The 27,887-nt window shown below is 39.1% G+C and overlaps 1 protein-coding gene across 3 annotated transcripts; it reads right to left on the bottom strand.

Moving 5' to 3' along the window:
• rabep1 (rabaptin, RAB GTPase binding effector protein 1) lies at nt 1-27,704 on the bottom strand. 3 transcript variants are annotated; one of them, XM_044041910.1, is made up of 19 exons: nt 27,599-27,704; nt 24,199-24,327; nt 23,910-24,113; nt 23,357-23,517; nt 22,163-22,282; nt 21,940-22,075; nt 20,965-21,143; nt 20,270-20,380; nt 17,836-18,297; nt 17,400-17,504; nt 17,031-17,147; nt 15,378-15,476; nt 13,816-13,956; nt 10,404-10,593; nt 10,230-10,241; nt 8,085-8,140; nt 7,182-7,280; nt 6,106-6,222; nt 1-4,557 (listed from the first exon to the last, which is right to left on the bottom strand). In XM_044041910.1, the coding sequence occupies exons 1-19, from the start codon at nt 27,642-27,644 to the stop codon at nt 4,456-4,458; spliced, it is 2,586 nt and encodes an 861-aa protein (XP_043897845.1). In that variant the 5' UTR covers nt 27,645-27,704; the 3' UTR covers nt 1-4,455. The 3 variants fall into 3 exon arrangements, with proteins under 3 accessions (XP_043897845.1, XP_043897847.1, XP_043897846.1); XM_044041912.1 differs by lacking the exon at nt 27,599-27,704 and adding an exon at nt 25,217-25,473; XM_044041911.1 differs by lacking the exon at nt 10,230-10,241.
• Nucleotides 27,705-27,887: the final 183 nt, after the last annotated feature.

The following is a 27,887-nucleotide window of genomic DNA, read 5'->3' as shown; positions in this document are numbered from 1 at the left end:
TTGGGGCTTTGAAAGTGCTTTATTATTAGTCCACGTGAATTGCTATTTTGTATTTTTTTCTAATAAAAAGCAAGTTTGTGGTGACACAGTGTGAGCTTTCAGACCATACTGTAAGTCTGTCACACTACCAACTCTAAACTCCGATTGTTTTTCAGTGAAAGAGCAAATATTTAGAAAAACCTGGCGACTCTTGAGTTTAAAAACAGTGATTTAGAAAATGTCTGCGGCGACCACAAAATGGGTCATTGCAATAGATGGTTAAACTTTACATTATAGTGCAATAACAACATGGTAATAATGGGAAAATGTTGTAATAGGGAGATGATATTATGATAATACCAACTTATTTATAATGCAATTTCCAGCTTGGTAACAATAGTGGAAATTGTGTGTTAATAAGGAGGCAAAATCACAGTCATTGAGTCTAAAGACAGAGAAGCCACCATTGTTTGTGTCTGCATTAGTTTAAATTGACTTTATATACAGAAAAAACATCACTTCATGACCTACTTTATATATTTCAAATAACTTTGGGGGTGTTAAATAGTCAAAACCTGAGACTGGAAACCTGGAAACTTTTTGATTTTACTGTAATGACATGCCCAATATAGCATAATATAATATAATAATTACCATAATATTAGTTGTTCCAGATATGGCTATGAGTTGCTAATTATGCACAAAGTTGTTGGGTCAAAACAGTTTAGTGTGAACATTTGGGAAAAACTGCAGTGAAATACAAATACAATACACATTTTTTTATTTTTTGATGCTTGAACCCTTCTTTTACCAAGCTATTAATTGGTGACAACTGTAGAAATAAGATGGTTTTACCATATTACCACTTCCCCTTTACTGTACTGTATTGTAAAGCGTTAACATCGGACATAAATGTTAAATTAATTTAAAGAGACAATTGAAAACACACCAAGCCAATGCAATGACGCTGTCGGAGAAAATAATGTGCAGGAATCACACGGTCAAAGCCTTTATACTCTAAATTCACCACCGGCTCTCGACGCAAACGCAACACGATGTGAGGCGCAAGACTCAAAACGACGTACAGTGTTCTCTCAGTGCAAGTCATGATCGCTCGCCCACACATTCCCATTCTGTCATAGCACACACTGCACGACTCTGTCATAAATATCAACTCAACATATCAACAGCTCAGACATAAGCAACACATGGAAATGAAATACATGCATGTAAACAAACAAAACAAAATAAACAGTGATCATGCTGCTGTACTGTTAAATGTCTAACTCAGAATTTAGAGAAAATCCCCTTCACAAACTTCAGGAAGAATTTTACCGCAGGACAAAATTCATTTGCTTTCCTTTTCTTTTCTCCATGAAACCCACATTTGCAGCCAGAGTCACCAACTTTATTCAAAGCACACAGGTTGAGTGCACACTCGTCAGAAATGATTCACACTCGACATGTTAATGAAAACATTGACAATTCATTCAATGCAGGGTTTTCTTTTAAAGAGATTTTTCCTCTCAATCTGAAATCCACAGCATCTTACACTGCTCCCCATCCCCCCATAGTCGTAAAAAGATCTTTTAAAGGTCAAGTGTGTAATCAAATTCAAGGAATTTCACTTAAATTCAAGGACCGAATGTGCTGACACAGCCTAAGATGCAACGAGCGTCTTCGCCCATGATGGCGTCCACTTTTATTGATTTGCAGCACGCTCTGCATCTGGACAAGTGATTGTCTCTGGGATCTTGGTCAATGTCAGTCTTTTTTGATTTTCTTTGGTGAGACAGAGATCTTGGGAGTTTTCATTTCCTAGGTGTCACGTTGACATTTGCTCTCTCTTTGCTTAACGTTACTCACTCGTTGTTCTGCACGTCAGAGAAAGACAGTGTCCACAACATTTGCTCTGTGCAGGTGTAGTCTACGTACATCAAGCAAGACTTTCAATGTCTATTTAAGGACCTTTGGGAACCTTGGTAACATTTAGGAAGAATTTATTGGCAGAAACTTAAAATCCCACCCATTTAGTATGTTTGTATAAGTGCATAAATGCTTAAAAATGGTAATTGTTTGGTTGTTGTAGCCTTAGAATACACCTTTTGTACGTTTTATTGTTGGAGGCCTTTATGGAGGCAGCCATCTTGCGCCATAGTGTTTATAACGCAGCCCAAATGGCGAAAGCTTACATTTATGTCAGAAAGTTTAATGTGTTCCAGTTGAAAAGTCGGGAAAAATATGAACGCAGCTATCTCAGACTACAAGATTTTTACTCGCACAAACAGCGCAGCAACGTGGACCACGGATTAAAAATGTAACCGTACTGTGTGTACCACTGATTAAATGGGAAACAAATAAGACAGAAGTTCAATTAACAGTAAAAGAAGTAGAATTTGTGAGGTGGCTCCGACTTGAGGTGGCATTCCAGTTGAAAATTCTCACGAGGAACTCAGAAATTCCAAATTCTCACTACAACTGGACCGCACCATTACTACGCAAAGGAAGGAGAACATTTGTCCGCATACATTTGATGCAGAAACCAACCAAGGAGGGAGAGTGGACAGTGCTTTTTGTTGTCTTTTTTTCCCGCCACCATTCTGAGCTTTCCTAAAAGCTATTTCCTGTACGAGCGACTTGCTTTTGACCCCTGACCTCATCACACACTGTGCTATAATGTGTCTCCATTACAATTTAAAAGCCACCCGCTTTCATTTCAGAGCTTCATTAGGAAACTCAATCCAAAGTCAATGCAAATGGCAAACATTAAAAAGGAGTAAAGTGTATTAAAATTGATTTTGTTTTCCATGTACACTTATTGACTCATGTGGACAGCTGATTGGTCTGTTTTCTTTAAGTCACCACTTTAAAGCTGCTGTCAGTGAAGTCTTTTAAAGCTACAGTGTGATTTTTGTTGTCGTTGTCGTTGTTTGGTCTTCATACACAGAGACTGTGTAAAGTTACATTTATGGCGCTTCCTTCATGTAAAAACAGGCTCCGACAAGCAACACCATCAGACCTGAACGAGGGAGCGCTTGCGTGTAGACAGCAGTGGAGCAGGGGCGGGCGGGGACAAGAAACATTTATCAATTTAAACTGTAAAATCTGGGTTTACTTCAGAAACTTCTCTGTGTTTCTCTGTGTTTAAAGTCGGAACTCCAACTGTCGATACAACTATACTGAGAAACAAAGAGAGTCATGCAGAGCTACTGCTACAGCTTTAAGTTAAAATCTGTATTTAATAACTCAGTGACATGGTGGGTCTTTCAGTCTCAGGACATGTCGCACAACATTTAATCCAATCAGGAGAAAGTCTCAATCCTAATCTCAAATATCCGACCATAGATCAGCAGTCAAACTCTATCACCTCACCAGGGATCCTTATTTAAAGTATAAGTGAGATTACATTGACCATAATCGACGCCTTGTTTTGACCCACTACGATTTAGTGGGGACCAAAGCAGAGGAACGTTGCTGTTTTTCAGTGTTGATACAGAATACAAACATAGAGAAGTGAGATTTTCAACATTTTGGTCTCAGTTTAACACACAATTTGTTCTCTCTGTTCAAACTTTGATCAGGAACTTTAGTGTAACAGGAAGAACAAGTAAGAAGTCAGCCAAAAAGATGACATCACTGACAGCAGCTTTCACCTTAAATCTATTGGCGTAACTAGTGTTTTGTTGACAGTTTAAACCCACATTTCTGAACAAAAGTAATGTTTCTTCACTGTATTTCTGCAGCTTTAAAAAGAGAAAAAAACAACAAAACACTTCTGTCAGACGTCAAGCGCAAAACAAGATAAAGTAGAGGATGTTAGAGAAATTGAGGGTATTGCTTATTTTGGGTTATGTTCTTATTTCTTTCTTTCTTTTTTAATCCTAGTTGAGTTATGTGCAAGTATTTTCCATCCTTCATGGGTGTTTTGTAATTATGGGGTGAAATTACCAGAAAGAGGTGTAAAATGCAACAGTAAAAAGGAGGAAAAACTGAGTGGGAACAGAGAAGCAGAGATTATCAACCGCCGTGAGAAGAGACGGAGAAAATGTCATGTGTCCGTTTTCTATTTACCTGGAGAGTTGCAGATGAAAAGTGCTTCAGAAGACGACAAACCTTTTTTTTTGGTTGAGCCTAACACAGACAGTCGTATCTACAGTAGAAATAAGACACAGACAGACCCACAGAAAGACGGACGTCCACTCTCTCCATCCACAGTCACACATTTAGTTATTTACATTTTTTTTCATTTTTAAGTAGTGTTCTTCTTCATCTTTCCTGTCCGTGGTGTGTTCCATGACTTAAAATGTACACAGACGGTCATGAGCTCCTCGTGCCGCGTCTGTCCTTGTTCCTCCGGATTCGTCCACGGCGGTTATGGGGAGGAGGAGGAGGAAGGGTCGGATCAATAATGTTATTGGGCCAGTGATTGAGAAAAAAGAGGGGAATGAAACTGAAGGCAGTTTTCACTCAGTGGTATCATGTCTCTGGAAGCTGGTTGATGTCAGTCAAGTTGGTGTCGTTGAGGATTACTTTGATACGATCCAAGGAGTCCGCCTGTCGTATTCGCTCCAACTGTACCTGAAGGGACACGGACAAATAGGCAGTCAATTAACATGTGTGTTACCAGACACAAGGGCTCAACAATCCATCGAATATTTTAGGAGGAGAAATGTGTGTCAAAACATCATTTTAGATTATTCTCTTGATTTACACACATCTTATTCTACAGACTGAAGAGAACATCTTTTTATCATTTTAAACATGTTTTTTTGAATGAAAATGAGAACACATTATATACAGGATTTTATTTCTCGCTGCGTCTAAAATATGGCTCGATAACTCACTCTAACGACATAAATAGGATGGGTCAAATGCAGAGGAATACTTTTCCTAAGGGGATTAATAAAATTTAATTCTAAATTCTAAATTACGAATAAATACACAACATAAATACCCTCAGCGAGCTTTACTGTATAAGCAGTTCAACCATTCACTGGTGAGTGACTGCACCTGCTCCCACACAACTGTTTATGAGACGACTTTATCGGAAATTATTAAAGAAGGAGAGGAAATTACGACGGAGTATTAGGGCCAAACTCTTTCGAGGAATGAAGTCGCCATATTATGAGAATAAAGCCATAATAATTATTAATCAAGCAAAGTCTCAGATGATCAGCTGCAACCTGCGCCAAGACGAGCACCGCACAGCAGTTACATTTCGGGTTGGGCTTCATCTTTTTGTCATATCAGCACCACATTATCAATGGTATTAGGATTTTGAAAAGACAGTGAAAGAAACTCTGAGTCTACTTTGAAGAAAGAATCACACAGATGTGGAGCAAATCATTTCTTGTGGAGGAAATGGCTGGTGGTTCTGTTACAATAAGACATTTAATTAAATATGATTAAAATTTATTCTATTCACTTCAATATTCTGTACAATCTGCAACATTCACAGACTTTGATCATTATGAGTGGGCGTTTACGCCTCAGTGGACACACCCCCTGCCTCTCAAAGCAGAACTCTTTGAAACCAAATGTTTTATCACTTCTTCTTTAATCATTCAAATATGGTAATGTGGGTAGAAACACAATTTCCCCGTGGCTTGACAAAATATTACGGCAAGACCCAAGATCTTTCCACGTTACACTTGACATTTTATTTCACCTTTATTTATACAGGTAATCGCACTGGGATCTGTTTTCACAGACATGTGTCAACATTGACTGACAGACAGGCTTAACAACACAGTGCACTCAAGCTCAAGTGCCACATAAGAAGCAGATAAAAAGACTTAAAAACAGGAACACGCGTCCTCAAGTGTTTAGCTTGTGCTCTTAAAATAGGTTTAAAATTCCCCTAGTGCTACGGTTCTCAAACTGTGGTGCATGTACCTTGGAGGAAAATCAGAAATACTGTTCGACTGCATATATCAGGGTATGTGATCAAATCATTTTGACTGGTGTGTGTAGAAACATAAACCAATAACAAACAATAATAATTAGAATCACCTTATCTCTCACTCCATGTTAATCTAATTAGAAGTATGTGTGAGGAAGAGGAGGATGATGTGAAAAGTCTGTGGCTGACCTTATTTACGCCGCTGCGTTCTAACTTCTTCTTACCTGAAGAGTCTGAGAAAGTTTGACAAAGTCCTTCTGGACCTGTTCACTGACGTCCAGCTCCGTCTGCAGCCGCTGAGCCTTGTCCCGCTCGTCGAGGACCTGACTCTCCAGTGCACTCTGCCGCACATAAACACAAACAAACAAACATTAATTTGATTAGAAAGGCAGAAAGGAGCCTCTGAATTGTTATAAAAAATAGGCCTTTCAGAAAAGCTGAATTAAATATTTAAGTGGGACGTGTTTGTTGAATCATTTAAAAGGATATGGACTGGACTGTGTGAACGTTTCTCAAGTATTTTAGAAAGTGCTCCACGACACAAACAGAAGCTTTTTCTTTCATGGAGGTAACCAGTGGAAAATCTATGTATTGTGAAAGTATATAATGTATACCCACTACAAAAGCCACTTTAAAATGTTCAGGGAAACGTCTCAAATCCGGTTTGTTTTGTTTATGACAAAACTTGCACAAGCAACTTGGTTTTACAAATAAAAGGAGGGGACGTGAATCATTTTCATTAAAAAAAACGAATTAAATACAACAAAATTAATCAGGTTAGCTCTATTCCTTCAGGTTTTTCCAGAATGAGTAAACAAAGTCTTACAGTACTTTGGGACACACAAAAAGACTTAACTGTATTTTATTTGACAATCTTAGGGGCTCGATCATTGTAAGTTAAGTTTCCCCTTAACTGCCTACTGGGAAACTGTCGTCACAGAACTTCAACGTGTATGAATTTTTACTGTGGCGTTTTCTGGAGTTGAATGAGGGAAAAGTTTATCAGAAAAGTTGAAGATGCCGCAATAATTTGCTCCGGCTGTTTCCATACTTGTGAAAATCACCCTAGGGTATTTTGTAAGTGTCAGATATATTCAGTCTGTCTGAGTTCTGCGAAATGTTGCTCAACCTCTGTGGATTTAAACGACGACAATAAACCCTGGCGCACACACTGCCACATGGCGCTATATAAGCTCAATAATACACATGGTTGTGTTGATGTACGACTGGCTGAGTTACAGAGAGCTGCATTTGGCTATGATGTACAGCGACAGTAAGTGCACATGTGTGTCAAACAGACCTTTGCAGTGTTGAGCTCTTTCAGCTGCTGCTCCAGGCGGATCCTCATTCCCTGGATGTTCTCCAGTGTCTCGGTCTTCTCCGCTAAACTGCGCTGCAACTACAAAACAAACAAACAGGGTTAAACCAAGGGCAAAACGCAAGACGGATTATTTCTCCTACTCTTGTTTAATCTGTAAATCTATTTCAATCACAATGTGAACTGAACCAAATAAAACATTTATGACATTTTGGCCAAAACTATTCTCTGTGGATCATTATGAGCACTAATGATCTGATCTATAACGTATCAATCTATAAAATATAGAAATAAAAACACTGTTTCCACGACAACATCTTTCATGAGATTTACTCACATTGTCTGTATTAGGTTTGACAATTTCTGGAAGTGATATTAAATAGACAAAGATGTTATGGCTTAGTGCAACAGTGAAAACATCAATAAACACACTGAATATTTACATTTGAAGACTGACGTCAATGAAAGTTGTCAATTCATATTTTTAAATGCGTAAAATGTAGATATAATATTGTTCAAATCAAACTAAAATAAATAGCGTTGTGGCAGATTTTGTTGTATTGGCAACTGGCATATTGTTGTCCTCATATATTGATTACATATTAGATTACAACTTACACAAACAAATACACAATAAATACATTAAAACACATAAATAAACTATACAAATTTTAATATTTGAAAACCAACCTCAATTAAAATGGTCTAATCATATTTTAGTTGCTATTTCTGAATTAATTTGAAATCTGCAAATATTATATTGCTGCCCGAGGACATGTCATTTTGTATTGTATATGAAATCGCTGATTTACAACCTGATATATATGTAAAATATGTTAAGAAGCCACAGTGACTGAATCATGTTAAAATGAAAGGGGTGTGTACCTGTTCCTTCTCAGTTTTTATTCTCTCCAGCTCTGTCTTCAAACTGGAGAAAGAAGCTGCAACAGGAAGAAACATCATTATTATTATTAGAGCGTCATGGATACAACATTCACCCGGCAGACTCTAGAAACCTCACAAACTCCCTGTGGAACAGTAACCAGACGCCTTGACCATCATCTTCTATGAATAATGGAACAACGCTGCACATTCAGTGAAGCTGCTGTGTGGAGTGACGCGGTTTGCGAGTGAGAGTGTGAAACAGACAGAAAACCTGAACGTAGCATTGAAACAAGAACAAACAGTGAGAACTTGAACATTCAACCCAACAGAGTTATCAAAACATGATGGATTTTCAAAAGAACGTCCCCCTTTTCATCCATAAAGTGACTTTCCATACCTTTATCCAGAGCATAATGATAAAGCTTATAATTTAATTCATTATTCAGAAGTATAAAAGGCAATTTTGATACTTCACAAATTCAAACACTTATTTTTATTGGTTTTAGTTTCTACAACTACAACTGTGGAATTTTTTATTTAATTTGAATTTGTTTAGAGGCTGTTTGTATCAAACAAAACTCATGAATGTACAGATTAACGCGTGTTAAGGTCTCGTGCAAGTTCACTGACACACATAATAATTTACTAAGATGCCGACGGGGCAGGAATTAATGTTGTTAATGTTCAAAACGAATCCCTTATTAAAATCTTTTCATTTTCTCTTTGATCTCGACTCTCAACTAATCTTTGACACTACAAGCGTCGCCAAAGGAAACAAACACACAAACAAATGTGACCCTGACAAACACCCAGCAATCATGGCGCTACATTTTAAATAAAACATGTTAAAAATGTGTAATATATAATAGAATAAAAAGTGACTGAAACAACTGATCATTACGGTAAAGGAGAAACTTGAAATTTCGATCACATTTCAAGTAATTTTACAGAAAATTAAGGTAAATTTCCCATATTTTTATAGTGGATTTACCAGTTTGAGTTTTTTTTAATATCTAACACAATATTTGAGCTTTTTTAATGTAAATATAAAAAAATAAAAAAAATCATTTAGACTTTAAATCATTTAGACGTTTAGGAACATTTTCAACATTTTCTGTCATTTTGTTCTGATCACTCGAAAATAATTGATAGATTTCTCAATCATGTTAGCTGCAGATGTAGTTTTACCACATTAGCACTTTCAGACAGGAGGAGGGAGGAGATTTTCACCCGCTACATCGCTAAAATATTTTAAAAGAAAGACATGTTTGGCCTCAGCCTACAAGTTGTGAAAGACATTTTTCTATGACCTGTTAGACTCTGTGACCTTTCTTCCCAAGTTCATGTTCTCACATGTGAAATTACACAATCACTCTCTGGGATTAGTGTCTCGTTACCATGGAAAATGTCAGTTCCTCTTGAGACGATTTGTCGGAGGTCAGGACCATGAATCACACATTTATCACAGGGGACAGGAATAACATGAATATTCCTGAACATGTATATTCTATACGTTTCCATTAGGGGTGTGCAATATTGGCCAAAAAAATAATATCACTGATATATAATGTATAAACCAATTAGGAATGTCAGTCTTTCCAAAAATTCAGTTGGAACTCATTTATGACTCGTATTGACTAAATTGATTGGGATCTAGTGTGGCTCTCTTTGATTTACATAAGTGCTGTGTGTTTAAACACAGGTGTTTATATTATACGGCAATTTTCAACTGAATGGTATTGAGCTCAGTGCTCACTGCTGCGGCGAGGAGGACTTCTACTTTACGTGCGTGTTCCATCGGCTTTTACAAAGTCATTTACATATTTGATAATATCCGTTTGCACCTCTAGTTTACCGTGTGGTCAGACTTCATAAGTTAATTCAGATTTCGATAATATGCTAATAAACCACATCAGAATCTGCAGCAACATCAGTAAATATCTCAGTTTCCAGTAAAGCATGCGATAAGTGGTTCGCGTGTGATGCGACAACATACTGTAAAAGGTGAATTATCCATTAGTGCACAGTTCAGGAAAAGCACTACAAGGCTCTGAGCTCACTATCGTTATTAGTCTAAACAGCTACTGTGTATCGTTAGCACATGCACATGAAAGCAGTTAGCTACAGCTCAAACAATCATCATACCTTCCAAGATGTCTGAGTGACAGCAATAAGTGGAGAGGAAACAAAAGAAACAGAAACAGAGGAGAATGTAAAATAATGTCCAGAAAAATAAAAAGCATGATAAACCCCCACGGACGTTTCAAATTCTGATTTCAGTATTTTCACCGTGTGGTCATTAAACAGCCATGCTCTCACCTATCTCCTCCTTACAGCCCTCGATCTCCAGCTGCAGCGTGTCCTCCAGGTTCTCCTTCAGACACTGCTCGGCCTGGATCTGCTCCTTCAGAAACAGAATCTCCGCTTTCAGCTTCTCCTCCATGTGATCGGCCGACGTCCGTAACGCCACCATGTCGTCACGCAGCCGCAGCACCAGCCCGTGCAGCTCCTGCAGAGGGACACAGTCATCAGCTTTTCACCCTGATGGCCTCTGGAAGGCATTACAGGTCCATAAAAAACACACAATTCTAGTTTTTATTCAAATGCCATCAGGGAACTGAGTTGCTGAGAAACAGATATTCTCAAAGACTAGGTCACAATAGATTTATTTTGGGCCCTCAAACAAATTTGCAGAATGTCCCAAACTTTAAGTTAAGATTCATGTGCATATGTTAAAATAACATTCTTAAAATTAAGTTTTAATGATTTTATAACACATCTCTTGGACATTATTCATTTACCAGTTGAAAATGATATTAGGTTTTACAGATTTGGCTTTAAATTAGTTGCCAATATAAATTTGTTCTTTTTGGGACTCAATTGTTTCCGGCGAATTAAAAAATATCACGCCTTTTGACCCTTTCCAAGCTAAAAATGGTAGAAATACTATGGTTTTACCATATGTACAGTGTAACCCATAGGGCAGACCATTAAATTAAAGGCACATGTTTACATTAACTTGAACCATGAATTATTGATCAATAAAGCCAAAAATGTTCCGACTTAACTTAAATATTCAGTGAAAACATCTATCTTTCATAGTGATACACCAATTGCAAGATTCGGGGCCAACAGGATAATGTTTTCTAGAGCTACAACTACTATTCAATTAACGGCAAACAAATATTCATTATAGAAAACAGCTCAATTCAGGCTATCAAATTACTTACAAACAATCGCAAATTCATCAATGCAAATGTATGAAAGGACCTTTTATAAAACCTTAGAAATCACAACATGTTTCGAGTCAGGATCAGAGAATGTTCTTATTTACAGTCAACAAGGTGGATATCAGACTTGACCAATAAATCAGTGCATTCTCAGTGTCTGAGAAAAATAATCTGTTTTATTCTATGTCTTGAATTATTTCTGGTCCTGATTATTTTTCTTCATACATTTTTTAAAAGTGTAAGCAGCTCATTGAGCCGCCAACACGTTCCAAATATCACCAGCTCGTCATCGCTGTACTACACCTCCACTACAGCACAGCTCCACTCTCCTTTTTACAAGGTTACACTGCAACGTGAGTCACAGTGTGTGGGACGAGACGAGAGTGTGTGTGTGTGTGTGTGTGTGTGTGTGTTGGAGGGAAACCTCCTGAACAGAGAGGAGGGGGATTCATTTGTGAAAATCACAGTGTTTTCCCCCTCATCACGCAGCCCGAAATGAGCAGCGGTGAAGTTAATCGCTGAAGAGAAGCCGGCGGACTCACACACAGAGGCATTAACGCAGTTAATTAACATCTGAGCGACGCACTGCAGGGATTAATTTTACTCTATAATTTAGTGTCAGTTTCATAAAAGCAGGAACGGGAATGTGGCTGCTTATTCTGTGACCGTTTATAAGTGGAGAACAGACTCTGCTCTTCTACTTTCTATCATCAGAAAAAAACCTAGGGAATCCATTTGATTTTATATGAAGCAATCTGTGCATGCTTGACCTTGACATCAAAAAAGACATCAAGATTCAAGTTTGTATTTGTCACATGTGGATGTACAAGTACACCCCCAGTGAAATGACTTTACAACAAGCCCCAAATTTAAATTTAAACCCTAATCTTTTCCTTTCAACAGCAGTTTAGAGATTATAACATGCTATGTTGTGTTGAGATGCAAGGAAATAAGTAAGTACAGTTTGAAGACGATTTAGTCATTGTATCTTTGTAAACATGGATCAGCTGTGTTTTCTAAAGTGTTTTAGAGCGTCACACATTTCATTTACTTCAGGCCAGTTCTTCCAGGGAGCTGCAATGTTAACATTTTAATCCAGATTCAATGGATGCCTGTGAATTTTTTGCGAGTTTCTGTTGGATTTGCAGTTGCTGACGTGTATGAAATAAATGTTTCCATATTTACAAGGAGAAATTAGTCATATGTCAAAATAGTTAAGGTATCAAAAGTATGAATTGTTAAATATCAAGTCTTACCTTCTCAAACTTGCTTTTAATCCCAGTTGTATGTCATCTAAGGCTACAAAAACTAATCAAATAATCAATTACTAACTTAATTGGCAACTATTTAGATAATCAATCAATTGGTTTTAAATAAATAAAACAAGTTCTCTTTTTTTTCAGTTTGTTAAATGTGAATATTTGCTTGTTTCTTTGCTCCATATGGCAAAGACAAATCACGAAAACTGAATAATCTAGGCTTGTGGACAAAATGAGACATTTGAGAATATCATTATTCAAGGTTTGGGAAACACTGGTTAACATTTTTTTGATTAATGGACACACTCATTACATGCATGGTTTGTACATGCTTTTACTTTTACTTCTAACTTAATCTATATGTGTATTTCTTACTTTATTTTGACTTCGGATCAACATTTGGGAAATGTATCCACTTCACTCTGGCAGATAAAGATTTTATATCACTTTATCACATTTTAACTGCACACTTACTTATCTTAACCTTGACTTTATGATATGTGTATTATTATTGCTTCCTTTCACTCCCAAATTACATCTAATCTAATCACCGACTGTTAAATTTAATTACCAGTGCTTCGTGTTATTATTATCATCATCATCATCACAGTCTCAGCCCTCTCACTAAAGTGAATGGTCTGTCATTTTTAGTCTAGAGGACCAATTAAAAACACGATTTATGCCAGGATCAGACTTCATGAAATACGGCTGATTTTAAAGCGATTTGGCCGCGCCCAAACATTTGGGACAGATTATGAACGACGGGGTCGATGAACGGAAGTGGATTCTGACATAATCAAAGAAGAGAGATTTGGAGTCTGGGATGCTCCGCGACACCCCGACGAGAAGTATGGCATGTTAGTGTTTTTTTCTCCTGCGACGAGTGCTCTGACGCATCTTTTCAGAATGTGTAAGTATTTTGTAACTGATCTACAGATCGGCATTGTTCGGTTTGATTCTTGTGTCAGACGTCACGCTCATGACTCTTCCGGTGACCAATCAGTGGCCGGCAGTCTATTGGCGTCACATTTTTGTTTCGGCTCAGCTCACTTGGAACCTCATCTAAAAAAGCACCAGGCAACTCTTTTTATATCACACACGTCTTTCATCGCCCAGCACAGCCGTCAGGAGCAACTTGGGGATACGTGTCTTTTCCCAGGGACACATTAGCATGTGAGCTAGCGGAGCCGGGAATCAAACCCTCGCTCTACCACTGAGGACGTGATCAGGGTTTTCACATACTTGCACAGTGTTGGGCATCTGGAAATCCTCTTGTTGCTGCAGTTCTACGTGTAGCCTGTGTTTTCCCTGCAGGCTCTCGTTGTCTCTCTGTAGTCGACTCAGTTCATCTGCCACCTGCTCCCTCGACTTCACCAGCACCGCCTGACAGAAACACACACAAAAACTCACTACAATCTTGTCATGTGTCACTTTGTTTCCCGTTTCTGTCCCCCCCCCCACCACCACCGCCACCACTTCAAACAGTGACTCACCAGCCACAGCGTCTGCGTTGGGAGCCACACAACGACAGCCTGTTCTCCCTGCAGAGCTAATATTTAGCCAAGTGCAGCACAATGACTCAGCTCATGACAGACATTGAGTCTCATGCTTCCTCAGACCATTGAGCAAATGGAATGTCTCATCGCTCCAGCGGACACATTTGTCTACAAAGACCTTCAACTCGCATCAGTGCTCGTGCTGTTATAGCTCACAGCAGCGCTATCAATAAGGACAATGTCTGTCCCAAATCTCTTCTTCCTGTTTTTCTTTCATTTTAATAATCTGTGAGGGAAAAGTGAGTAGATTTATTTAAATTTCTAAAGCACGTGGCACATCACGTGATGACATGACACTGACCTTGTTCTTTTATATCCCGTAGTTTGGCTTCTCTCTGACCTGATGCCATTATTATTATTATCATTATCATTATCATTATTATTATTATTATTGTTATCATCATCATTAACCCCTTTGTCCTTGCTCTGCAGTTACATATGACGCCAAGGCTGCACAGTCCAGACAATAATCATTAGTAGTATTGTCATAATTCTCGTTACATTATGCCTAAAAATGTTATACTTTTTACTGCAATTCACTGTTTTTCTTCAATTTTAATAATCAGTGAGGGAAAAGTTTGCAGATTTATTTACGTTATTGATGCACGTGGCAGCTTCAACATTTATTTAGGGAGAGTTAACAGTCTGTGTATTTGTTTTATGTAGCACATGTTTAACTTGAAAGGGTAATATTTGTGGTAAACAGCTTTTCAGCTATTTAAACAGGAATATTTTCTCTTTTTTTTGCTCCACATAACATATAAATCTGAATAAATGATCAATGCACGGAGACAATAACGGACAGATCAAACGTCAGTTGTAGCCCTAATTGCAATATCAGTATGGAGACGAATACAAATGGATAAAACCCAAGAAACACTTTTACATTTTTTACAAATATACCAACATACAAATGTTTATATTTCTGTTGTGGGAAAAGAGCAACCATAAAACATAATTTTAAAGTCCTGACGCCAACAGCTGGATGATATCCACAGATTCCTGTGGCCAGAAAAGTAAAACACTTACAGGCTGTGTCCATGAGTTGAATTCACATTAACTGCACATCAAAAAAAACCACTGAGCTAAAGCCTGTCGTCAAACCAAAAAAAACTGAAATGCGTATTCTCGGGGACTTAATTCTTGCCAGTGATCCCAAAATCCTTCCCAGTGCAACGTTCTGTGACCTCAGAAGGAACCAGAGATACAAACACAGCTGTTCAGAACCGAGGAGAAGACGCTGCTCACCATCTGTTCCTGTGTGTTCCTCTTAGCGTCACTAAAGGCTTGTTGTAGTGTGCTGAGCAGTGTTTCAGACTCCTGGACTCTCTGAATGAGGGCAGAAACCTAGAACCCAGTATAGGAAAAAAAAAACAAAAAAAAACATTACTGAGACAAGTGAGAGCCTTCAGGGCTTTTCAAACAGTTTGCAAGTCACATGGCGTGAACATATGCTTGTGCATAAACCGTGGTAATCTCAGCCCCATAGACTGAATGCTGGACTACAATGTGTAAGAAAATCCTGCCCTCTTGAAAACAAGAGAATTTGGGACATGAGATCGTTCTGGTTTCAAATAGCTTCAGCACCGTGGACCAGAAGCCTCAACAACATGGGTTTTTCCTGGCAGGTGTGAACCAGTGCCATGGCTGTGACATCTGAACCCTTGGCAAATCTAGGCTTCCTGTGTAACCCCCCCCCCCCAAAAGCACTGCAACCTGAGCTAATGCAGTTTCACAATATGTTGAGTGGGGGGGTGCAAACGTCTCTATTTTGTCAGATATGGTTTTTGAGTTCATGGAGAGTTTAAAGGTCCAGTGTATCATATTTGGGTGGATTTATTGATGGAAATTAAATATATATAATATATATATATATATATATATATATATATATATAAGCATTTGACTTCTTTAAAATAAAAAGTGTTGGGTTTTTGTAGCCTTAGAAAAATGTTGTGCTCCAGCTCTAGTCAGAATTTCTGAGTTCTTAGTCAATTCATTTTAAATGAAACCTCTACTTTTACCGTTAACTGCAGTTCTGTCTCATTTGTTATTACATCAGGTGGACACAAAGTATGAGGGGTGGAAATCACAGGGTTCCTCGCGATACGATGCACGGTCCGTGATAGCAATAATATCACAAAACAACAACTGTGTGATAATTAAATCTACTGCAAGACAATTATATAGCGATACATCACGATATCTGTCTAACTGAAGAAAAAAATATCTATGAAGTCTTAAAAGTGCAGGATTTCTGTATGTATCACAACATAGAGGACAAAGTGCATAAAGTCTATGTACCGAACATGGATGAAGCATCTATTAATGTAGCTTTATCCACCATTATCCTGCTGCAAACGTCCTCTTTTTCTGTCAGGTAACTTCTGCCCTAGTTTCCCTCATTTATCTGAGCAATGTCACCAAATAGATGTAAAAGTATTGTAACATTTTTATACGTAGACATGTGTTAATACCACGTACAGCTTTGTATCACAAACACATTTGATTCCTTTTTTCCCTTGACTTCTCGACTGGAACAGGGTCAACTTGACTGACTTCACTGCCAGTTCTGAATTCTGACTTTCAATGTATATGGAACACACCATAAACCTTTATAAGTACTTTAAGGTAAGGGGCCTGCTTTGTGCAAACAAAAAAGAAAGACATTCTTATTCAGTATGTGAAGCCACAGTAGTTTCCAGACACACACAGGAAATTAATGGATGAGCGAAAAAGATTATTAGATGTCAGTAATTCTTATACACTGGACCCTAAAATCTCTGTGGATTTGTGCCTCGAGTTGTACTGTGGGGAGTGTATCTTAGTGAAAAGGAGAATGAAGAAATAATCTCATCTGAACATGGAGCTGAATAGAACATAACTGTATTGTGTTCAGACCTTAGCAGTCGTCTCCTCGTTGCCTGACTTGACCGAATCTTCCAGACTCTGTTTCTCTGTCATCGTCCTCTCCAGCTGATCGTTAGCTTGACGTAGCATCACCTGGAGTTTCTTCACCTGGAAAGCAGCAACATATAATATCTCTCCTTGATACTTAAATTAGTGGTATCCAGGTTTTATTTAGGCCATCATGCTAAAAAAAAGCAACTGACCGCTTTGCAATTGCAGGTACAAGAGTTTGATATTTTGTTTAATAAAAAAAGGCTCTACTGAATTGCTGTATCATTTATCCTCATATTGGCCAAATAATACAAGGGTTTTACATGATGAATTGGAGAAAATAAAGCAAAAGCAAAAAAAAACACAAACCTGATCTCGTGTCTCAGCCTCTTGACCCTGAATGGCCTGTAGTTGCTTCTCGTAGTTAGAGCACATGTCGCAACGTCGGCCGAGCTTCCTGCCAGCGTTTTTCACCTGGTGACACGCAAGGAAGTAGAAAAAAAACAATATTTAATTATAAACATATGTAAAAAAAAAGTCAGTCTTTGTAATTTTCTTTGGTGAGACAGAGAATTTTCGTTTCCCAGGCATCACGTCGTCATTTGATCTCTCTTGCTTAATGTTACTCGATCATTGTTCTGCATGGAATCTCACGTCAACAGGTAGAGAGAGTGGAGAGTGGACAGTGGACAGTGTCCACAACACCACTAGTAATTATGACTCCACGTTTGTTCTGCGTCGGCCTAGTCTACGTACAGGAACCCTGCCTAACAAATAAATCTGTGTAAAAGCTTTGAGGACGCACCTCCTGTTGTAGCAGATTCCACTCGCTGTCGCTGACCAGTCGGTAGCCAGCAGGCGGTAAGTAGGCAGTGTTAGTGGTGTGTGAGATGCTGGATAGCAGCGACGCCGTCTCCTCCTGCTCCGGTGTCATGGCTTTGATGGCCTTCTCCTGGTCCTTAGTGAGCAGGAAGTGGCTCGCCGTCAGCTTAATCGAGCTGATGGACGACGTTTCGCCAAAACTACTGTCCGTCACCCCACAGTCGGCCCCCACCAAGGGCCCAAAGTCCGACTCGTCCAAGTGGCTGGCCGACTTAGCTTTGTGGTTCTGGCCACCAAGGCCCTGTTGGGCAGACAGCGAGGAGCCAAGGCTGTCCGTGGACTGAACCCGCCTCAGGTTTTCTTTGTAGGGGTCCATGAGGCCGCCAGCCACCGTGTCAGTGTCTAAGGAGTGCATCGAGCCATGGGAGCTGTGGTTGGCATGAGGCTGACAAAGAAAGACAAAACAAAGTCATGACGAATTTAGTTGTTCTTCTTCTTGACATTTTTTAGACTCAACAACTTCAATCAGCCCAGATGCAACTTCTGTACTGACACCATGTAGATCAAGGTTGGGCTGCATCTTGTGGACAGAAGACATTTTAAAAACATCGTTTGGACATTTTATGGACCAAAACATTACTCGTTTTATCGAGAAAATAATCAATTATGAAAATAATCCAGGTACATCAAATCGTCACAGACATTCACACTAAATGGATTTGTCCACTGACGATTCCCATTCATTCTGATTCAAAGGCACACAACCATGTCCTCAACTATGCTGTCAAAATAAAGGCAGTATTTAAGGCGGCATTTCTCCTGTGTAATTGAATAAAAATGACAAAGAACATATGGAACCGCAGATGGCTGCGTGTGCTGCAGCACAGTGAAGAACAACAGGAGGACACAGAATGTAAAAAAATACTCTTCTAATATTAAAACCAGCCTGCTGCAGTTTAAAACAGCTCTGCAGACGAGAGTCATGTGGGACGTTGTACCGTGGAACAGCTCAAACTGAAGACATCTGGTCCGAGTGTCTGATGTGCCAAAAATCAACCGATTCACATTTTCCTGCTGCCAGTTTGTCAGTCATCCGGGAAATACATCAGGCAACGTGACGTCCCTGGAGCTGGAGGATCAACTCGCTAACTTAAAACTATAAGATAATAACATCGTTCCACACTAAGAAGGTGTTGGTAAACATGTATTTAAAGCTGCTGGGAGTCATTTCTGTTATTGGAGATGTTTCTGTTTGGACTCTGTGACCAGGAACAATGTAACAATATTAAGTTTGTTGTGTCTGTCTTCTGTAAACAGGAAAAATATCAGACCTGACTGAGGACGCGATCGTACCTCTACAAGAAGTAGAGGTCAACTGATATGGGTTTGATACCGATTTATAGAATTTAGGGAATTCTGTATGTTTGGCCCATATATTAATCCTATCTAATAAAATATAAGTGATTAATGATGACAAACACTACATAATATAACGTCGAGGATGCTTCAGTGATCAGTCGTTGAAGTCTGTTAAAGTAATGCATAAACTAAATATTATGTACATGAAACAAAACTAGAACATCAAGTTTTCTGAGAACAAAAATGTCTAATTTGTAATAATTGGCTAATAAATAAATAATAATTGGCCAATGCTGTCAATTAAAAGATACAGATACCATGAAATATCATGATATTTTATGTCTTTCTTTCTTCTTCTTTTTGCATATCATTTTACTTGTTAAATTGTTACAAATAAACATTCAATCAATTTGGTTAATATGCATTAATATATATCGCAATATCAGGATAATATCATATTGTGAATCAAATATTGTGATACTATCGTATTGTGGTATCGTGATTCCCACCCCTCAAAGTTGCATTTACCTCTGTATGTCCTGATCAAATGAATCACTTCCTGTGTGCAGTGAGAGAATGTCAGCGGACGACACAAGATCTAAACCTTGACAATTATTTAAATGCAACAGACTTTTGTTTATGTTTAAACGTTTTAACGATTATACCAGCAACCTTCTTCTAAACATTTGCAGATGAGACAGAATATTTGCCTCACTCGGTGGACACAGATTTTTAAGATTACTGTAGCTCTGATTGAATATTTTCTTTGGGTCATGAATAACTATGAGCATATTTGTATGAAATCACAGCTACTTTGACATACAGGGAAATGGGAAAAGACCATCAAATTTCCCCAATTAAAGGCTTAAAAGTTTAAAGATTTTTCTTGGTATATTTCGGGGCGGAAAAACAGAAACACTTCACAAGGACAAAAGTGAAGGTGCCATGTTGCCTGTTTGAGGATCGATTTACTCAAAGGGAATATTATATGAGGGCGAGACGATTATGGCCATCTCTGTTCTCTCTGAGGGACGTATCGGGTTACATGATGCTCATACCTCGTCGACGCTCAGCCCGAGGTACAAGTCCTCCAGCGGCTCGGTGTTGTCTCCCCCATCCTCCTCGTGCAGCTCTTTCACTTGGCTCAGTCTCTCTTTTTCATCCTCCTCCTTAAATGAAGACCCAAACAATTGTGGTGTTACTAAGACTATACTGTATGTTTATTTTTGTGATCGTGATCTGCATTGGTGTTTTGCTTCTGAGCACAGAAGACAATTCAGTACAATAATAGAACATGAATTCAATAAAATACATTTTGATACACAATATACGAGGTGTTATGCTACACATAGTGTCTAGTGCACACAACTGTGGAAATCAGAATGTATTTTTCTTTCACTGACCAGACTAGATGTTCATTTGATTTTGAGACACCTGCCGTACATTTTATGAACCAACAACCAAGATATAAACTAAAATATACTGCAACATCATATTAAAAACAAGGTTAAATTAAAAAAAGAAGCACCTAGAAATTTGAATTTTTTTTGGAGATTTAAGAGATGAGTATTTCCCAAACTCTTGCTACAATAATGTATACAATTTCAACAGTGTTGTACAAAGGCCTTGCACTAAATTAAAGGTTTTATGATAACATTCTGAAATGCCACTGCATCAGCTGGACTAGGATTACAATTCTCACTTGTAAAAGGTGGGCTTAAATGATCATTATCCTCAGTGAGGCTGTGTGTACCTGGTCTTTCTTCTTCATCTCCTCCACCTGGCGGAGCTGTTCAGATGACAGCACACTCTCTATCCTCTGCATGTCCCTCATGAGGAGGCGCTGGGACTCCAGGAACTGGTCGTTGGCTCTCTGCCACGTGTGTTTGAGCTGATTGTGTTGCTGCCGCTCCAACTCCAGCTTGTGACAGACTGAGAAGTGAGGTGAGAAAGTAGTGAGGTTCAGAGCCAGATACAACAACACTGCATATAAATGTGTTTACAGGTGGTTGATGTTGTGAAATGATGTTCTCAAATGTCTTGTTTTTGTCCACAAACCAAAATTATTCAGTTTCAATAATTTCTTTGTTATATGGAGCAAAGAAACCAAAAATATTTGCATTTAAGAAGCTGAAAAATCAGAGAACGTGTCTTGATTATTTAAAAAAAAGACTCAAATCAACTCATCAATTATCAAAATAATTTTAATATAGTAATTATATAAACAAAAGTGAGTGAAAAGTAATAATTTTTATGTTTTTCTCCAGAAATGTGAATTATTGTTATTGAGATTTTTGCTGATAAAGTTGAGTATTTACTTTTAAGTAAAAAAGGTTTAAAGGTCCAGTCCTAATATTAAGGAGGGTTTATGAGCAGATATTGAATATACTAGCCATAGGTATGTGTAAAAGTATAATCGGTTTAAAATAAAAAATATTGGGATTCTGTAGTCCAAGAATGTTTTTATGTACTATGTTTCTACAGCAGCCTGAACTGACGAGGTGAAAGATTACGACACAAATGGAAAAGAGCAGCTCCACCTATGAAAGAGTGGTGAAAGTGCGTTTAGATCCTTTCTGGTATGTGAAGACCAACGTAGTTTCAGAAAAAAGGAAGGGTGAGAGGAGGGGTTCTTCATTTACTGCATTCTGAGGTCTCAACCTGAGAGTTCAATAATTACTACATACCACACCATTTATAAGGACTTACAAAAAAGAGATTTGCGTACCTTCGTGAAGTTCTTTCCGTAGTTTCTCAGCGTCTTCCTGCAGCACTGATTTCTGCGTATTCAATACAGCCACGTACATCTCCAGATCTGTGCGACACGACTTCTCCGCCTCCAGGACGTGATTGAGCTCTTTGACCTGTGACACATAAAGATTACAATCACGTAAATCTGATTTAACATTCCTTTTATTTTTAGAAACCGTGGAGATCGAGCGACGACTGACCTTGGAGGCCTCCAGTTCTTTCACACGCTCCTCGGCTGTGGTCAGTTTGGCTTTCAGGCCTGCGATCTCCTGCTCCATGGGCATCACCACTGAACGCAGCTTCTCTGCATCCTCCTGGGCCTTTAAAACACCATACAACTCTCTTACAGACAATAACATTGCATTTAAGTTCTTTGTAATATGGAACAATATTGTTATGGGGTTTTATTCAAATCAAAAAATCAAATCAAACTCAAAAAATGTTATGTTTACTGTCAAATAAGACAAAAACAAACAGCATTTAGGAGGCAACTTTTTCCTTGTTTAATAAAATTCATAAAATGTATCTCATAAAATTTAAATTTGGGAAAAACAGCAAGCCCTTCCATCATCTTTAAGTATTCTACACCATTAGTCTGTTGGTTGAAAGAGCTAAGAGAGCCGTTTGTTTGGTTGTTAAGTCTGAAAACATTTTAAAAATGAGCATTAAATCAATCAGATTTAATCATTTCTCTATCGTCCTTCACGTGCTGGTGGACGAGGTGCAGCGAGACAGAGGGAGAGAGAGGGAGAGGGAGAGGGAGAGAGAGCAGCAGTCCTTTAAAAAGCTCTGTGTAAATTTATATTTGCTAAGCCAAGCCAACTTCGTAATCGTTACAACACCCTCATTACAGAGGATAATGGCTCTCTGCTCCTGTAGCAGTGGGACTTTTATGAGACAAATGCAAGAGTCTGGGGACTCAACGGAGACTTTACATCATCTGCTTTAAAGTCTATGTATAATCTACATCCATTTTATAGGCCTTTATAAAACATCATTAAACCCAGATGAGTCTAACATGAGTGTGTTTAGTTGCCTAAATCTGAATAGCAACTACAACAGAGAATGACAAAAATTCAATATTGGTCAACACCTACTAAGCCGTCCAGCTGGCTCATGAGTCTGGCACACTGCGAGTAGTTCTCTGGCATTCATCGTGGGCTTTTTTTTCTCCAAGTGAAATTTGTGGTTTAAAAACTAGAAATGTAAGACTCCATATCAGCACAGAAATATCAGCTCCAGCTTCAACACAAAAAGCTCCGTTTAACTGTGGAAAATGAATTTGCCAAAGCTCAGACGTGGAGAATTGGATTCAAATCAAACAACCACACACACACACAGCAGTGAATTCATGCAGAAGGAGTTTGTTTCGATTTTCTTTAAAAAGGGCCTACTTTTTTCATTTCGTCCTCCAGGTTCTCCTCTTCCTGGCCCTCAGTGAGGCGGCGGCGCAGGTCGCCCACTTCCCGCTCCATTGCCTCTCTGTACTGGTTCCACTGGGCTCGCTCCTGCTCCAAGCGCTGGTGGAACTGGACCTCGTACTCACACACAGTTTCTGTGGGTTTTCAGAGAGGAAGCATCGTATAAAACAATATACATTCAATATACAGTTAGAGAAAAATAAGGACAGCTGATGTCGGATAATTGATAATAGTTTCCTATTTGCCTCCTTCTGATAAAATAAACCTGTCTAATGATAACAGAAAAACTTCAGTAACCAATTACTGAACAACACGAATGGTGTTTCCTCTGGTGGCATATTAAAAAAAGGCAAATATCAGTCATTTAAACGTTAACCTCTAGTGTAGTGGTTCCTAAATCAGTTGCCACTGCTTCTTTTACAGTCAATTGCATTTCTGTCACATTTGTTTCACAGTAATCAGTCGTACACAGAGTAATGTGTATTTCAGTGTGAAAGAGAAGTTCTCGCTGGCACAGCATATTTACCTTTCATGATGGCCTGCAGCGACGCCACCTCCTCCTGCCACTGGCTGCGGACCTGGTCAATGGCCTCCTGCTTGGTGTTTTCCGACACGGTGGCCACCTCTTTGATGGTCTCGATCTCTGCGTGAGCTAGAGTCAGCTGGGTCTGGATCGAGCTCAGCTCGGCCTGGGCGCCATCCAGCGCCACAGTCTGCCTCTTCAGCTCCTCTGGAGAGAGCGACAAGACGGATCAGAGACAACGTACATGCATGACTGACAGACAGACAGTAGGTACCATCCCAGGTATCCATACCTTCCTTGGACATGTACAGGTCTTTGAACTTGGCTCGTTTCTGGTTGAACTCGGCCTCCAGTTGTTGCTTGAGTCGGATGAACTCGGCCCGCTCCTGCTCCAGAGCTGCCACTTTCTGCTGGAGCAGCGCTGCATGAAGGACAACAACAACAACACGAAACAGTCATTTATTAACTCCTGTAGTTACAAATACATCCAGCATTTACCCATTACAAGGATTCCAGCATCAACTATTCTGATATTTATTTAATTGGTTTTAGTATTTTTTAAATGAATAAAACAAGGTATTTTTCAGCTTTCTTTTAATAAAGAAATCATTAAAACTGAATAAATGTGTTTTTTGGATGAAAAAAGAACATAGAGAATCCCAAACCTGGAAATGACCAAGTTTTGATTATGACTTTGTTGTCAAATAGAGCAATGAATGCAGAAAATATCCACATTTCAGCTGAAAAATCTGAAAACGTATTTTCAGTCTAAAAATCTTTTTCCTCATAATAGTCATTTTATTTATCATATTTATTCCCATGAAATTAAATTTGTCATTCTGTCAGAGTTGCTCATCCAAAAACCAGATCCCCATGTTGGAAATAACTACTTTAAACTTGGCCGAGTTATAATGATGGCTGATGAAAAAAACTTTAAGTATGACAGAACAGGCTGTGTTACAATGACATTTTCATAAAAGCAAACACATATCAAGTGATGATTATTCCCAAACAAAGATGGAAAACATATAACATACCATTTTTTATTTTGATGAATCTCACATCCCAAAGTCTTAAAGAAACTGGCTTTAAGTCACATGTTTTTCCGACATCCTCTGAAATGACTAACTTCCTAATTTCTTTTTTCCTTTCTTATTTAAAAGCATCAGACAAAACAAAGCGCCTCTCACGCCATTAGACAGAAGCATGGAAACATTTACGAGCAACAGAGCGACTCAGCACAACACAGCCATGACGATCACATGACGGCAAGAAAAGACTCTGAAGCAGAAACTGCAGCAACACATCACCTCATTTGTCCCGGGAGAATTCAAGCAGCAGGGATGTTGTTGAAATCTTGTTGAATCAAAGGAGTCACCTTCATTTTCTCTTAAAAACCTTCACTTCAGAATCTCTATGTAAAAATAATCTGTAATTAACCATTCATCTGCAGCACAGATGAATTACAGAGCATAATCTCAAACCTCCTTGTAGCTGTTACAAAGTGGGTCAAGGGTCAATGCAGCTCACTGATTAAGTACATACAACATTAAAGTTGCTGTATAATATAGATTAACAGATAATAAACATTACTTTCTACATTAATCAACAACAGTCCTCAGAATCAGGAGGTCTCGTGAAGCCTTGCAAGAAACACAAACTATTCACGGCACTAGACACACCCAAACTCTGACCAGGTACCGGCTTTAAGATCAAGGCAGTGATTTTTTTTGTTATTTGTTATCTGACCCAACGAGGACTGTCTGACACATATGTAAACATCAAACCAAATGGCAAGAATTAAAAAACACAGAACGATGCAAAACAGAGGCCAACCGGCAACTGTGAGGATAAATCGGTAGACAATTTTGAGTAGTACAGTAGGGGGTGCTCTGTAGCGAAAAAGGTGAAAAGTAGCGACCAGACTGAAAAAGTTCCGCTTTAAAGTGTACTGTGAACGCTGAAAGCTTAAAACCAGCACTGGTGCAGATGATTTTTTTTGCAGAAGCTTTTCCTGCCAACATGGCGATGTAAACAAAGCCAGTCATGTGGCATTCAGAGCTCTAAAACAACAACAACAATGTGCCATTGTCACCGTGATTATTTTCTCCAAAAGACCAAAGAACACCTAATAAAGTCAGTCATCAGTCATCATCTAACCGCTTTATCCTCCACCAGAGGGTCGCGGGGGGTGCTGTGCCAATCTCAGCTACATCGGGCGATAGGCGGGGTACACCCTGGACAGTTCGCCAGTCCATCGCAGGGCCACACATACAGATAGAGACAAACAACCATTCACTCTCACACTCATTCCTATGGTCAATTTAGAGTGTCCAATTTACCTAATCTTCTTTCAAAATTGACTGATCTGTCAATTAATTTCCCATAAGCAGAAAAATCAGAAAGCGTGTTGAAAAAACACTCAAACAAGTTCATCGATTATCAACTGAGTTGAGGATTAATTTAATAATTGTTGCACCCCAGTCATTCTCCATTGACCACTGGGGTCAACAAGTCATTGTTTCACCCAGGGAACTGCTGCTCGCTATCTCTTTTTTTGGACCATTTCTCAATAAAAATTAGAGATGACTGTGCCAAAAAATCCCAGAGGCCCAGTAGTTTCTGAAACAACCATATTTACATTCAAAGTCATTAAATCACATAATTTTTTCCCCCCCATTCTGATGTTCGGTTTAAAGTTCAATAGGTTGTCTTTACTATGTCGGTGTGACTAAGTGAATTGAGTTGCTTCCATGTGATTGGCTGATTAGACATGTTTGTGTTTTACAAGATGTTATATAGCGGCCAGTGAAAGCGTTTACTGCAGAGATAGATTTCCACTAAAATTTCCATAATGGCTATAGTTTTTAGAAAAGAATTATCACACACAACAAAAAAGTGAAAGTGAATTTGTCCTCTGCATTTAAGCTTATTACATGCGTTACATACACCTTATTACTTATTAACACACAAGCCAGGCACAGGGGCAGTGGGCAGCACAGCCTTTGGGAATTGAACCATCTACCTTCAAGTTACTACCCCAAATATTTTCCTCCTGGCCATGGGCTGCCCATATTGATGGGTTTTTTAAATTGGTTCTTGCCTTTGCTCTAAGGACTACACCTGCTACCACGAAAAACCCAGGATGATCCCCTGTTTGAGAACCAGAGGGGGGGACCTGCTGCAGGATCAGCCTCCAGAAGGAGGTGGTCCAGCCCCAGAGTGTGTGAATGCTTGTGTATATGCTGGTCCCTCTCTTTCTCTCACACTCTCACACACACACACACACACACACACACAGAGTAACGGTCTGATAAGACCCATATGACCCGTGTTAAAGACCGACCAGGCCTGAGCCGATCTTAGTTAACATCACATTAGTCAAGACTAGCTCTAGCTACGAGCTAACCTGCTAATTAGCACTGCTCGTTAACAGCCAACGTCCGCGTGACTTAGTTGACGCAATTATTCGGGAACTCAAATTCAACGATTTAGTAGCGAATTAGTGCGGTGTTAAATGTCCAGTAAGAGCCAGTGACAGCCAGCGTCAGTGACACGTCGCCCGGATGATGATGATGATGCTAACATGCTAATGTTGTCAGGGATGCAGAGGCCGCTGGCTCCAGGGCTGCCAGCCTCCCCCCGCCCCCAGCAGCCCCTGCACAAACACCGCACAGAGACGAGACAATTACCGTCATGTTTGGACGACAGAGCGGATCCCGAGGCCTGCTCGGCCATGGTTTCCTGAGGGAGGGAGGGGGGGCTCGATGCTGCTGTCACCGGGGCAGTGGAATAACAAGCTAGCAGCGTCCAAGAAAACAGGCTAACATCGTAACCGCTGCGCTAAGCTAGTGAGGAGCGATGCGGCGCTTTCCGTTTGGACTTTCAAAATAAAATCCATTTTGACGTCCTAAAAATAACCTTATAATATTCATGTATCCCTCTTCCATAGGAAATGAATGGAGACAGCATATCAAAGGC

Source organism: Solea senegalensis, linkage group LG13, assembly GCF_019176455.1.
Source record: "Solea senegalensis isolate Sse05_10M linkage group LG13, IFAPA_SoseM_1, whole genome shotgun sequence".
Taxonomy (NCBI): Eukaryota; Metazoa; Chordata; class Actinopteri; order Pleuronectiformes; family Soleidae; genus Solea; species Solea senegalensis.
Note: the sequence above shows the minus strand (reverse complement) of the source record. Positions and strands in the feature narration are given on the sequence as shown.